Here is a 15,728-nt window from a genome sequence, read left to right on the forward strand (position 1 = left end):
GTTATAACATGATGTGTGTCTACTATTCTAGTCGATCACAGTACATATTTTGCATAGTTATACTCTATACAATACTCGTGCACTGAAATAAACATAGCTGGTACTTCGATTGTTTTGAAACAATGAACCAGCCATTGTTGCTATGACAACGGACAGAGTTTTTCGTTTGATTAAATGTCGTATCCACTGTTAGCTACACGTTCCATCAAACAATGGTTTCGACGAAAAGCAATGAAAAGCATGGGAAAAGGAAATGATAACAAGGATAATGGTGTAGATTTTCATGTAGATTACAATGTTTTGGTTGTATGTGTGTGTGTGTGTTTATGTATTGGAAAGAAATTTTCGAGGTTATGCTGAGGGGGAGTTGTTTAAAATGTAACTGGAAAAACTTGATGTGAAAAATGTTTCACAATGAGCGGCAGATAATGAAACAAAAAAGGCAACATTTTGTTCCATTTTTTTTTGTTGTGTACATTTTTTTTCGCTTTGTTCGCATCCATTTGTTTATCAACAGTGCACAAAAGATAACGAAAAACATGAAAATATGTTGTTGCCGAACAGGCGAACGTAGTAATGTGAAAACAATATGAAAAGTGCACAGTCATACATTTAAGTTTTAGTTTAGGTTTTTAAAGCTTTTCCTGTTGGGAAATAGATTATTCATGGGGAATACGATTGAATTCATTGTATAGCTTATGCCTTTGAAGGAAATGACACTACAAAAAAAAAATAGATGTACATGGCGCATGTTAGCGATTAACGTTGAAACGATAATTTGTTTAGACTTGTATCCATCAAAACAACGATTGTTGTACTCACGAGTGATTAATTAAAATGTTATCGTTGATGTACTTGAATTGATCACGAATGGAGGATTTTCCGGCGATGACAATGATTACATAAGTGACATATCAAAACATGTTCATAATCTTATGGATTTTACTTTCCGGGGTTTTTAAAATAAGAGCCAGTCTGAACCGTTCATCTGTTGTCAACTTCGTCAAATCTGTTACTTCGTGTATTCAAACTGTTTCTAGAATTCCTGAATATTAAAATGTGGTTCTTAGTTTAAGACCAGTGCTGGACTGGCTCAAAAAAGCCCTTCGGGCGTTGTATGGAGAAATTTTTCAAAAAGCCGTTCGTCGTCATTTATCCATACAAAAATCAAAAGGCCCTTCGGGGATCGCCCGAACGCCCATAGGGCCAGTCCGGCACTGTTTAAGACCAACACATATTAGCATCTAGTGTCAGTTGGAAATATGATATTTCTATTGTTAAAACCGGTTTTCACCGATTAGGCTGATTTAAACAATAGAAACATCGTATTTCCGATGACACTAGATGCTAATGTGTGTTGGCCTTTACACCTGAGCTTGAATTTAGTTTTAGCTGAAAGTAGTTCTACATGAAATTTTGCTGCTGAAATGGAAGTAGGAATTTACTCCTATAACATGAGCTAAAACTGAGGGGCAGATATTTGTAAATTGCTTTGACAAAGGATTTTCGAAAACTTTTCGAAAAGAAAATCCTCTGAAAATTTTCCTATCGTTTTTCAAAGATTTTGAGCTGAATCTGGATGGATTTTCAAAGATTTTCTTGAACCTTTTAAAGGGTTTTCTTTGATTGTGCGGATTTTATTGAGTATTTACCGAGGGGTTCTGCACGCATCAAGATTTATTGAAATTTATTCAGTTTTCATTCCCTGTGGAATAGTGTCCGCCATTTTAGTCTTTAACCCCGAAAAGAAACAGAAATTCCTACTTCGTAAACTAGTCGGTCACCCCTCGGAATTTTCTATGAATTTTCTTCCGTAAAGGGTTGAAGGATTTGCTTTTGCTGACATAGGATTTACACTGAATATCTGCCCCTCAAGAAATTAGAAATTCTACGGAAAGCTCAAGACAGTAAAATATAACGAGGTCGGTTAAAAAGTGTTAAAATATGATTCTGAATTAAGCCTTCTGATGAGCATCATAAACCTTGAAGACATACAATTCTTCAAAACCCTTCCTGTGAATAAAATTGTCTCCTCTTACTAGTCACTGGTTATCAAATTATGGGCCCTCTCCGGACTACCCGATATGTGTTGGCTGCCTTATTCCAAGCATTTCTGGTTCATCTTCATGAGGAGATCTTAAATGACTAATCTTCAGGCTTAATTGATTCATTCGTTCATAATAGTCTCAATTTATTACTTTCAGGTGCTGAATGGAAACTGCTAACTGAAGACGAGAAACGGCCATTTATCGACGAAGCTAAACGTTTGAGGTAACATGATTAGAAATATAATATCAGATAGAACTTGCATAACAGATAAATTTCCATCAGGGCGATGCATATGAAAGAACATCCAGACTATAAGTACCGTCCCAGAAGAAAGCCCAAAGCATTACGGCGAGATGGATATCCGTATCCGATGCCGTATCCATCTGTTCCAGTTGATGCTCTACGAGCTGGTATGTATACAACTAAAGCAATTCTTCAATTCAGTGCTGTAATGAAAACAAACAAAAAATGTTTTCTAATTTAGGACATGGGTTTGGTCGAATTCTTTTATCATATGTATCAAAACACGCGATCCGAGTTTTTTTTAGTGTAATTTTGTTCGAGCTAAATCCGACGAGGGAGGCTATTAAATCACATTTTGACTTTATTTCGAATTCTATTTGGGTGTTGTGGATAGAAGTCCCCTTACATAAACTTCCGAACAAACATTTCCGCATTCCTTCATTCGCTGTTTACTAGAATGAATAGAATTTTGGTTGTTGATAAAGAGTGTTTTGGATCAAAACTATAAAAAATTAGAGTTTTTTTTGTGTTTTATATTTCCGTGAAAATGCGACAGTTAATGCGAATTAACATATTTTTCCATTATTTATTTTGTCGAAAATATTTAATGGTGGATATCGTGACTGTTTTGTCATGGCGTAATTTTTCCGACATGAAACCATAGTTTTTTTAATAGGGGTTTTGTAGTCACAATTGGAATGTCTGGTTAGCACGAACACCGAATGTTTTTCCATAAATATTTTCGTTTGTTCTGAGTACCAGGATAATACCATCCATGCAATGCATGAAAGTGTTTCTTTGTCGAGTTCATTGTACGAAAATTAAAGACCGTTTAATGTAAACTAAATTTGAGACTTGAGGCTTTGCGATGCCCGAAGGGTCTGCCGACTTTTTATATGAATGAAATGCTTTTCACAAATTTTCTTCATTCCACACCCGAAAGACCTTTGGGATATGGGTAGCCAGTCCAACCCTGCTAGAATGGCCTTCGTCACTAATAATTTCATTCTGTTTAATTTCACTGAAAATCTTCCAACTGTTCTAAAATCGTGTGAACTATGGCCCTCACTTCGCTCTGGAGGCAAACTTCATATTCGTTAATTGTTAATTGATAAAAAATTCATTACAAAAGCAGCTACATCCTCAGACCAATAAAATCTACCGTGGAACCTAACCTTATGTTTTTTTGAGAACTACATCCAGATGGTTGAACCGATAACATTTATTTTCGTACTTTACCTGAGTTTTTCAAGTCTTCATTGAATAAAAAAACATTTTTGAGAATCGGTTGCTAAAGTTTTCGTGTTAACGAAGACATAAAAGTGTTACATTTATTTTCTGCTGTAAGACCCATGACTTACAGTCAAGGGAACAATTGACGTACGAAATGAATTTGCGTTAAAAAATAAAGGTTTAACTAACATTCTTTTCTTTCACAAACGACAATCGTATCTAATAAAATCGCTAAATCTATTACTTCCATTGTTCAAAGTATCGCACCACCGAATCCTTTACTTCAGGTTTTTATCATTTATTTTACTAAACTAGGTCCCACCTGTTGGGCGGGTCGGGTCCCTTGACTGATAATTTTTCCAAAATAATTAACCAATTATATTACACTATTATAAATATCTTAATTTATTTTAACTGATTTTTTCATCTCATATCAGATTAATCGTCTACAACGTGACAAAGAAGCGCATCCGATAAAGACACAATGAAATTCTATTGTGTTTTAAAGCCTTTTTCAGTGATCACATTTTCATTGAAAGAACGTTCGTGCATAATTTTCAAATATACGTTGGCTCTCATCGCAATTTTACGAGTGTAAAAATCTTACCAAATCAAAATGACATTTGACACCGCCAAAATTAACTGCTTTATTTTTTTCTTTTACTCTGCTTGATACTTTGCCGCAAACTGCTCGCTCGTCCGAGCTGTCTAATATTGCAATACGATACCGCAACTCGTGTGAATTACGACCCTCGCTTCGCTCGGGCCGCAAACTTCACACTCGTCAGAGTTGTCTAATATTAGGTTTGGTCTAATCGCAAACTTCTCGCTTGTCCGAGCTGTCTAATATTGCAATACGATACCGAAACTCGTGTGAATTACGACCCTCGCTTCGCTCGGGCCGCAAACTTCACACTCGTCAGTTGTCTAATATTTGGTTTAATTTGGTCTAGTTTGGTCTAATCGCAAACTTCTCGCAAGGCCGAGCTGTCTAATATTGCAATATGGTACCGCAACTCGTGTGAATTACGACCCTCGCTTCGCTCGGGCCGTAAGCTTCACACTCGTCGAAGTTGCCTAATGTCAGAATTGCTTGACTTTTGTAATACTATATACTCACTGTATAGATATATGCTGCTTGTTAATTATCAAATTAAATATAAAAATCAACTATCAATAATCAAATACCAATAATCGAATATCAATGATATTGTTCATTTATTACATTGCATTTCTATTTTTTGGGGTAACTTCCGAAGCGTTGATCACACATAGCTTATCGTCGAACTTAACCTTCCAAATGTCAGATGTATAATTTTAGGAACCAAAATTTTTCACTATTTTCTGCCAGTCAAGGGAATAAGACATTAAATTATCAATTGTCAACAGAGTAAAATCCTGTTTTTCTGGAATAGTTTCCAGATACTTAGGCCCACATGACCTATCTTCCAACTATCTTTGTGTGGTTACAAACATTTCAGTGAAGGGAATTATCAATTACCAATAATTATCAATTATCAATTATAAGCAGCGTAAAATGAATTTTTCTGGAATAGCTTTCAGATCCTTAGGCCCGACATGGCCCATCTTTGAATTCCATTCCTCGTCGATTAAAACAAATTTTATTAAAATCGGTTAAGAATGACTCAAGCCATCTCAAGTCGTGACAAATAGATTACAAACAATTACGTTTCTCATAACATTTCATAAAATGTCACAACACATTAAATTATCAATATTAATTTTCAATTAACATGTATTATCAATTATCAACAGAGTAAAATCCTGTTTTTCTGGAATAGTTTCCAGAACCTTATCCCGACATGGCCCATCTTTGAAATTAACCTCAGGAATCCCATTCCTCGTCGATCAAAAAAAAATCATAAAAATCGGTTATGAATTAATCAAGTTATCGTGATTACAAAAAAAAAGGCTACAAACAATTACGTTTTCCTTCACATTTCATACATTGTTAGGTTACAAACATTTTCTGGCGTAAGACCCTTGACTTTCAGCCAAGGGAACAATATTATTATTACCAATTATCAGTTATTACAGTTACATTTTATATAATAATATCACCACAACACATTAAATTATCAAAATATCAATTATCAGCACTGTATTATCAATTACAATTATCAACAATTAATATTATCAATAAAATCATGTTTTTCTGGCATAGTTTCCAGAACTTTATCCCGACATGGCTCATCTTCGAACTTAACCTCAGGAATTTCATTCCTCGTCGATTAAAAAAAAAATCATCAAAATCGGTTAAGAATTACTCAAGTTATCGTCGTGACAAAAAAAAAATATTTCAAACATTTAAAGTTTTGATAATTTTTCATACACTGTATGGTTACTAACATTTTAGGGTATTTTCTGGCATAAGACCCTTGACTTTCAGTCAAGGGAATAAAAACACATCAACCGTAGATTTAACCTGAATGATGAATAGCTGTTTTTGAAAGGTCGGACAAATTTAATGATTTTCGCTAATTCTGGATACATCAGCCTGATGGTCGTGACTGAATACAAGCGAAATAAAGAATCAAAGAAACATTTCAATTAGTCAGATCCAAGCAATACAATCTCAAAGACAGTGTACACAGTAGTAGACTATGTCCTTGCCTGAAACTTTTTATTTTGCGTTAGTGGAAGACTAGTGATGCAACCACATAAGAAAAAATAGAAAAAGAAAAAGATTATAACTAAGCCCTGAGAAAATGTCAATGTGTAAGGACGCGTTTCCCGGGGAGAAGTGAGTATTTCATACAGAAGCATTTGACAAAACAAGTTAGAGGTCTGATTTATGATTTCGTTGATCTTACAGTCAGCCGTTGGAAAACCATTTTTGATAATAACATTTTGAGTTATATTTTCAGCTCCTTTACACTATCATTCACTAATAAAAGGGATTTTTGTCGATTTAAAACGAAGAGTATTCTTCGAGAACTAATTCGTTTAACCCTTTCCATTGTCTAACTTAACATCGCGTCGAGTAACTTTATTTATTATCCTTTAATGAGCGCATACCAATTGAAGATTAAAGTCATAATTCTTTGTAGTTAACAATAAAAAAGGTGGTGCTATTGTTGTTAACTATAAATTTAATCCTCTTCACTTTCAGGCATAACACCAGGATATTTTGGTGCACCTGGACCGGCATACCACTTAGGCAGTCACCTATCACAAACGAGTCCTCCAACAAGTCAAGTAAGTTCAAAATTTAATCCCGACACCTGTTCTTGTGCAACCTTTCGGTATTTTCTTATTATTCTCTTTTCCCCATAAAACTGTTCATCGATTATAAACCCACAGCATACAACAACACAAAAACCACTACCACACTTTAAGATAATTATCTCACAGGAGAGAAAATAAAAAACCCTCATTCCATGCTACCAGTCATTCATAAGTCTGTTCGTAATTTTTAATTAAAACATTTTGAAATGATGTGAAGAGGTCGATGTAAAGTCATTTATCGAATTTCACACCAATTAGTTGAAGCGATGTAATTGCGGAAATGCCACTTGAGCTAGAAAAATGTTTTCCAATTATAAATCAACATTTTTGTTTGCTACTTAATAGGTGGAAAAAAGGGATGAAATGAAGATCGTTATCACAGACTAAGGATTCTTGATGTGAAAAAAAGGGTTAAATTATAACCCGCCAAACCATCGACCATTCAATGAAGAAATTAGAAAATTTTTATTTACGATTTCTTCTGGTGCTGCGTTGCTTATTGATTGGATAAATAACATGTTTCGTTAAAGACGTATAAACGTTATAATTCGAAACGAACGCCCTTTCAACACGTAGCACATTATAAACAATGATTTTACGGAAAGTTTCTCGGAATTCGTTTTATTTTTTTCATTTAAATCTTTTGTTATGCACATATTGTAATTATCTGAAACCCGGGATTTTTTTCCCCGATTCTCTATTTTTTTTCTATTTACATTTCTTTAAAACGAAACGAGCTACCGTTTAAACTACTATTTAATCAGACAAAAATATAGACCGAGAAAATATACCTAAAATAAATACAAAACCAAACCACAACATCAAAATTATACCTTTTCGACGGTCCTGTGTGTGTTTATCTAATTATAATTTAATATTTGGATAAGGTAAATATTTGATTGACTCACTATATGTTTCAGGTGGATGCCTATCCACTATTACATTGTGAGAATAAAGGGTTGAAAACCGAAGCGAGAGAGAAATTAACAATTCGTTGAGAAAGACATGCATTTTAATTGTACATTACAAGCAGAAATTTAAATTATCGTACGGCTTTACCTTCTCGTAACGAACAAGCATAAATACAAACAGAGCTTTCAAATTGAAACGTGTCGTTGAATAATTGTCAAATTTATTTCGTTTAAACAATCGCTTAAGGTTCAAAATCTATTACTTCATTGGTTTTAACATACTTTTCCTATTAAAGAGAGCTCTAGTCAGAGCGCATCATTTCTTTTCGACTTCTTTGTCGACAACAGATGAATATGTAAAATAGTTCCAACCAGCTTCTTCTTGCTATAACTCAGCTTTAAACCGGGGCCATAGAACAACTACAAAACAAAAAATTTGCAAGAAATATTTTCTACAACAGTCTGTAAAGCGAATAACACAAAATTTTATTAATTTCGTTTGAGTGACGGTTTATTCACGACAACTTTTGGTACCTTTACTCGAGCATTAATTAAAGCTATTAATTTTGCTCATTAAGTTACTTTGTTACTTCCAACATTTCCTATTTTCTTCCATGCTTTTATTCTTATCTTTCCTCGGGCTACCTTTTTTTAGGTAGCCAGTAATTTTCGTTCACCGCTCTGAGTCCTCTAGGTCATTTTCAAAGTTTTCAAATCTTACAAACAGACTCTGATTTCAACTTACTCTCAGAGAACTGAAAGCAACAGTTGTTGCTCGGTAAGCTATACGTTAACCAGAAGCCAGGTCAACGTTTCTATTTTTTAGTTTAAGTTTGTACCGCCAATAGAATGAATCAATCTTTCTGAAAGTCTTGTTCAATGGCTGCAAAGTGTACAATAAAAAGTCAGTTGTCAGAAGGTGAATTATCTTCACAAAGTCAAAGCTAATTCATTCTTCACAGAGCTACGCAAAGGAAACGTATTTATAACTTTACTGTCAATGAACTAATGAAAAGTTTTGATTATGTTTTTCGTCCTTCGTCGCTCTGTAAAGCTACAGGTGATGGACTTACTACGAATAATATGAAACACGAGTGAATGGCTATCCGTTTGATGCTCTGACATGACACCTCTACCCAGTATCGATAGTAGTTTCTACATTAACCTGTAGACAGACGGCAAGCATATGACCAGTATTATTATGAGGTCTATTACTTCGATAGATTAAATTATTTTTAACCTGTTACAGACGACAAGCATGTGACCAGTATTATTACCGGGTCTATTTCTTCCATCGATCAAAGTATTTTTAATCTGTTGATTTCAAATCTTGTACTTCAATTTTTGTAACATGCATCTCACCATATAAAGGATCATATTTACACAGATCTTGTCATTATTTTTGTCGTCGTTATCGATAACAGATGAATAGCCGTATGTGACTGGATTTATCTTGTTCAAATCTTGTACTTCATGCATTTCACTTTATAAAGGTTCATATTACCCAAAGTTTGTCATTATTTTCGTTGTCGTTGTCGATAACTGATGAATAGCCGTATGCGACATTTAACGTGTCCGTTCAAATTGTTAAAAAAATTTCAAAGATAATGATGCATCCGTGTCATATTAATACGATTTCAATACCAGGGCGATATGTTTCTCAGAATCCATATTTAGTACAAACCAAATGTTTTATGCTCTTGGTTAATGCAGCGTTTCACGCAAGAGTTGGTGAATCATTCGACGATGAAGCAAAAGAATGTAAAATATGTCAGAGTCAGAGTTCAACAATTGGTTTTATTTAGTATTGTTTGGATAGGCGTTAAAGATTTCTTTTAATTCTCTTCTCACACTTGTTTTAGGCCGAAGTAAAAGTTTCATTTTTATTCATTTATCTCAATGTCATTTTGTGTTTTTGTTTCATTTTTATTTTCTTGTATGGTACACGTCCCATCTCAACAATATTATTATTATTTCGGTTTTGTGTACGACATACAATGCACAATCGCTTTATGATTCGTTAAGGAGGTATTGTTCAGTTGTCATTTTTAATTTATTATTTATTGTAAAATATCATTTACATTCGTCATGAAAATGTGAAGAGAAGAAAAAAAAATTGTTTTCTGTATCGTTTTCCTTGTATATTCAAAATAAATGAATAATGTGACGAAGAAGAAGAAGAAAAATCGTTTTTATCAACACAGAGACCTACAACACTTGTTTGTTTATTTACATTTAAAATTAATAATTTCGTAACCTCCTCCTATCCAACATTTTCCTTTGATATTTAACCCTTTAACCATTCTTCATAGCGTTACACTTGATTACTATTTTTTTCCTTGTCCGTTAAATAACCATCCATCCATCTCATACACATAAACATTTCATAACACACAAATTTTATTAAATCACTTCATCTCACCATCCAGTCATCATTATTTATCCTCAATCAATGTGCTCTTTAATACGCTTCCCATGTCTATATAATTAAGTAGTTATCTCTCTTGAGATCCATTGTGTGGTGTCGAGTCTCGAGACCCGTAATTATAGCAAAGTGTATGGTAGTTTTTATTTAACGTTTTTTTTTTTGTAGTTGTTGTTCCCAATGTCTATATGCTGGGGGTATTGTTGGCCAAACAATAAACACCTTTTTGTTGCATAATTATATAAAATTAAATTAAATTACTGAAATCCACTGTTCGATCTAGAAGGAATTGAATGAAGGCTGCCAATAATATTTCAATTTAACTCTGTAAGAAAATACACATTTTGTGAATGTTAATGGGACGCTGCTGATGTTTTTATTATTAGTTTTTTTCTCAGTTAAATACACAAATTTTAATAAGATTTTTTTCTCTCTTCGCCTCTCGCGCCTTTGTTAAAACGATGTAAAATATAATGAATTTTGGAATTGGTGTGTGGAATATGAAGTGCTTTCACATAATTATATGGTAATTTTTGTAGATTTTCGATGGATGATGGATATGAAGGCAAGGCAAAACAGTAGCCATCGTCTTTTGTGTGCTACGTTTTGTAACCACTTCAAGAGGATTTATTTTAATTTTTTTTTCTTCTTCCACACACAAATCTGTTTCTATAATTATTCATTAGAAAAAGTCGAAGAAAGACTTGGTTTTATGAATGAAGGCCACGACGATGATGGTGTAAAAACTCATTCAACAAATATACTATAACGTGAAACATAAGCAGACACAATCATTTATGTGTCTTCCGTGATTAATATTCTGCTGTTACATTGTTCGGTGCAACCGTTTTTCCCATAGCTGATTAGATATCAAACACAAAACTTGACGTGACCGTAGGCGGAACATTTGTTTTGGAATTAATTCGGTGTTTTGTTGTGGGAGATTTGTTTTGGCATTGATTAAGTGATTCGATCGAAATATAGTAGCACTCGGACAAAGCCCTTTCGAATTCTTTTGTAGAGTTAAAGTCTAGATGGAGCGCCTGTGTAAATATGAGCCGTAGGACCCAAAGTCAAACCAATTCTTATTGAAACACTACTCGACACACTAAAAAAGTGTTAGTTAGGAATCCAAAAAGTTATGGGTGGAATCACGAAGTGGAAAAATTCTAGGACGTTTGGGTCAAGAGGTATTCCAGTTTTAAATGGGAATTACATTGGTGTGGGCGAGACGAAACTATTTGTCTCATGATCTTGACATCCTAAAATTTGTTTACTTCGTGATTTATAATCAGGGCTACAATCCTTCCATAGCACAGCATAGTGACGAACAAGTTTAGTTTTGGAATTTTCAACTTGTCTCTGACTAGAACCCTTTCAAACATTTATTCCTGTTTCAAGTTATTTTGAACGCTTTCGCCCCCAATAATTATACTAATGAATCTGTTGGTTCCGTCGTTTTAACTGTTTTCTGGTCGCTGATGGAAAATCTTGTACTTCATTTGTTCTAACATGCATTTTGTTATATAACACAACATTATCCAGAACTCTTTGCTTATTTTCATCGCTGTTGCTAACAACTGATTGCTCGTTTTTAAAGACAGGTAGATTTGCCAGCTTTATCACTGAATTTGCATTTTCTTATCTTGTTTAAGGCTTCCCTATCATCCCAAATGGACGTATCAAAGTTCGCATTAGATCGCAACAGTTACCTGGGATCATCCGGCCTCTACGACTCATCAAAGGGACCAAATGCTAGTCCATATGTTGGTCCGTACCTCGATCCGTCCGTATTAACGAAAGCCTATTTCGATTCGAAAATCTATCAGGATCGTGCCAATTATGCGTTTGACATTTCAAAGATCTACAGTGCACAACAGCATAATGCCGAAGTTGCTAGGAATAATATGGTAAATAATGCGACGATCATCAACAACAATAACAGTAATTTGGATGAGCGTGATTCGTCGTCGCAGATGAGCGATGCGGAGAAGGGACAGCTTAACAATTCGGATGGCCAGTTAGACACACAATCGTATAGTGGAAGTGGTAATTACCAGTATCCACAAAGTGGTGATTTCAGGCGTCCGTTGACGGTAATTTTTTGACCAGATAAGGGGCAATGAAATTAGGCAATGTAATTGATTCGTCGTAACATTTGTCACAGCGTAAATTAGATGTATGTGGCATTAGGCTAATCAAAATCTTTCGAAAAAAAAATGTGTTAATTAACAGCTATGATTGGTAAACATCCCCTGATGTAGTGATTAAACAACGTGACCAAAATTTCATGCAGCGCTGCTTCACTGTCGTAAGCTGAAGGTTATATGCTGTAGCATAGCAATGACTGAAATTGGTTCTTTAAATTTGAATTGTTGAATAGATTAGGCGTCGATTAGGTTATTCTTGGGCACTTCTTTTGAAGTAGTAAATGACCAAATTTATTGAACAAAAACTTGCGAATACAACGCATTTTGTCACCACTTCGATCCTTAGGTTGAAGTGGTTACTTAAACTTCTGACTTTCGGTTTTCATATTTCAGCTCATACCCAAACATTGGTGACCAAACAGACTGTGCTGAACACATACGAGACATTACAAAAGATGTTTCGATCAAGTTAGTTCCTTTTAGAATAATCTTACGATCTGTCGGCTTCTACCGGTCAGTAAAACAAGTAAAAAACCTTCTTGTAATAACAACCGATTTAGAGTACTCAATGTGCGTTCAGCATTGAAATAGGTACCAAAGGAGTGAATGTTTGCAGCAGTGCTAAATCGTATGGCTATAGATTAGAAAGCGGCCTAGAGCATGATATAACGTTTTGATTACTTCATTTAATCATTACTTTTCTGTAGACTATCGGTCTACAAAATTGTTGTTAATCAGGCGACGGCCTAGATTATTGGGAGCCGAGTTGTTGAAAGTGGGATTTTCGTTGTTCTAAAAGTTAAAAAATTATTTCCGTATAATGCAAAGTGAATTTTATGATCTCCTAACTGTATTATGATATTTCGTTTAAAATAAAATTGGATTTTGTAGCATAATAATTGGCCAATTAAATTGCAATTACATTCTGCGTTAATCAAAACTTTGTTTCAACTGAATATGTCGGTAATTTTAAATTGTATTATAAATGAACATAGAAACATATCTTTTTAAATGCACCCACCATGCATGCGAAATTTAAACTAGAAAATATGTAATTTTGTTTCGTAGAAACGTCTCTATGCCAGAATCAGTATTCAAAATAAAAATTAAAAAAAAAAACTTATAAATGGTTACGCTTCGTGTTTTTTTATTGGATCACTTTCTTCGGCAACGTAGGGTACATTTGGCCACTTTATGGATGGAAACTTTACAACAAAGTCGAAAGTAAGTCCAAGGTAATAATTACCCAAAAGGCTTACAGAGCCACAGTGTTTCAAAAATCCGAAAAAACGGCGTAAGTAAAATCTCAGTGAAAAATAATCCGATTTTCGTGATTCCTTTTTTGTTGTGTAAGGAGTAGATGGGAGTATAAAATAGGGTATAAAGAAGTTCGATGCTTCTCAAAGTCAAAAAATATTTCGAAAATACGAAAAACGTGTCCATTTGTCAGTCAGATTTTTAAGCAGATCATGTTTCACTGAAATTACCTTTCGATTGACACTAAACATGACCTGCTAAAAATCTGACTGACAAATGGGGACGTTTTTCGTATTTTCGAAATATTTTTTGACTTTGGGCCAGTGCCGACACCGTGACGTGAGGAGCATCGAACTTCTTTGTACCCTCACCCTATCTTATACTTCCATCTATTCCTTACACAAGAAAAAAAAGAATCACGAAAATCGATTGATTTTTCCCTGAGATTTTACTGACGCCGTTTTTTCGGATTTTTGAAGCACTCAGAGGCAGAGTGGCTACTAAAAGGCGCTAAATTTTATCAAAAGATACGTCGATATAAGAATTTTCCCGATTGCACAATATGACCAGTGCGGCCCTGAAGGCTTAAAGGTAACCTAGGAGGCAAAGGTAGCACGCTGAAAAGTTAGACGATCCAGATAGAATAGTCAATAAAATCTGAAAGTATTTAGCAACTGCCCTCAGCTCATTATATACGTTTGAGTAAGACTTGGAACAGGTCAGGTATCCTTTCATATGAACCTGAATTCAGAATATTTCAATATGAACTGAGGTGACCTGAATTTACCTGAATTTTGAAAATCAATAAAACTTCGGTTAAATGAAGTCAGATTTCAGACATACCTAAAAAATCCCTAAATATAACTGAAATCTTAACTTTTACTGATTTTCAGTTTTTAGCTAATTTAGGTCAGTTAAAAATGTTAAGGTTCAGTTCGAATCAGGTGGTAAAAATTTAAAGCAAACCTAGATCAAAATTTGGTTGATAATAACTGTTTTTTTTTTCTCTGCAATGAGATTAGAAAACATTAGCTCTAGTTACATCTTTATGTCAGAAAAGTAGGTTATTTGAAACTTTTATTGAAACTAGGCCCCACCACATGGATAGGTCTCTTAACTGAAAAATTTTTCAATGGATTTTTGGATAACTATTAACAATAGAAAGGAGACCGCAAACTGTGAGTTTTGGTTTGTTCCATTTGTTCCATATGCATAAGAGTCAGTGTATTTTCTGAATTAAGTCCGTAACGTGAGCGCTTAAACAAGAGGAAAATAAAGACTTAAAGTTTCTTCCTGTTAAAAAGCGCTGAAACGATATTGATTTCTCAGCACTTGTAAAAACTCTTGTGAAATTTATAGACTTGCATCGCTCTGACCACAAACTTCACACTCATTTTGGAAGTTATCGTGTTATCGACCAAAATGAAAACACATCTTTCGGGAATTACTTTGAGATCGCGTAGCACCCTTTCTATTCTATTCAAAAAAAAGAAAATGTTTTTTTTTGTAATATAAAGAATTGGTTGTAAAGTTAAATATTTGCGTATCGGATCTTTGAACGTCACCTTCCTCATATCAATCCTCTTTTTTCTTTTTTTTTTCTTTTATTTCCATAAAAAGAGAAAACTATAACACACGATCGGCGTAGCTCCAGTATGTATACAATTCTAAGGAGCTACGTTATAAGTGTTTTTTGTCTGATCATTTCTCGCACAGAGAAGATACAAAATTGTGAATCAGTAATACAAACAATTTAGAAGCTTAAAAAATAGTCGTCAGTACGTAAAGGCATTTTTGATGACAAAGGATAGAGACCAAAATCTGATCATTACATTTACATTTACTTTGACATCATTGGTTAACATTACTGATTATAAATAGTAGTAGAACAAGAGGAGATAAAGAACTCAGTTCTGTCAGAGATGGTAATGCTTCGTATTCTGTGTAGTCTAACTAAACAATCTAATTTATCACAACCATTTCACTAATCGTAAGCTAGTGTTTGATGGAAAATCTTTTACTTCTTTAGTTTTATTATATGTTTTGCTTTATAAAAAATACATTTGTCAGAGCTCATCGTTTTGTTTTGCTGTCGTTGTCGATAGCAGATGATGATTATATTAGTGGATTCTGACGTTTGGATCGTTTTGTGAAAGACATTACACGATGGGATAACAATGAGAGAAAATATATATCTCAAATTTTATCGCT

The 15,728-nt window shown here is 34.2% G+C and overlaps 1 protein-coding gene and 1 long non-coding RNA gene across 4 annotated transcripts in view; one reads left to right on the forward strand and one right to left on the reverse strand.

Annotated features, from left to right (window-relative positions):
- LOC119066775 (transcription factor sox-2) overlaps positions 1 to 13,393 on the forward strand; it is a 34,930-nt gene extending 21,537 nt beyond the window's left edge. For all 3 annotated transcript variants that reach the window (XM_037169430.1, XM_037169431.1, XM_037169434.1), the window contains exons 5-8: positions 2,205 to 2,271; positions 2,332 to 2,459; positions 6,659 to 6,744; positions 11,766 to 13,393. In XM_037169430.1, coding sequence (XP_037025325.1) covers positions 2,205 to 2,271; positions 2,332 to 2,459; positions 6,659 to 6,744; positions 11,766 to 12,218 — 734 coding nt within the window. In that variant the 3' untranslated portion in view covers positions 12,219 to 13,393. The remainder of the gene's footprint in view (positions 1 to 2,204; positions 2,272 to 2,331; positions 2,460 to 6,658; positions 6,745 to 11,765) is intronic.
- Positions 1,055 to 13,994, reverse strand: LOC119066806. Its single transcript, XR_005085795.1, has 4 exons — positions 13,739 to 13,994; positions 11,817 to 11,822; positions 7,516 to 7,523; positions 1,055 to 1,065 (listed from the first exon to the last, which is right to left on the reverse strand). It is a non-coding gene; the product is annotated as an uncharacterized LOC119066806 (long non-coding RNA).
- Between the last annotated feature and the right edge of the window lie 1,734 nt (positions 13,995 to 15,728).

This window comes from Bradysia coprophila, chromosome IV (genome assembly GCF_014529535.1).
Source record: "Bradysia coprophila strain Holo2 chromosome IV, BU_Bcop_v1, whole genome shotgun sequence".
NCBI classification, from domain to species: Eukaryota; Metazoa; Arthropoda; class Insecta; order Diptera; family Sciaridae; genus Bradysia; species Bradysia coprophila.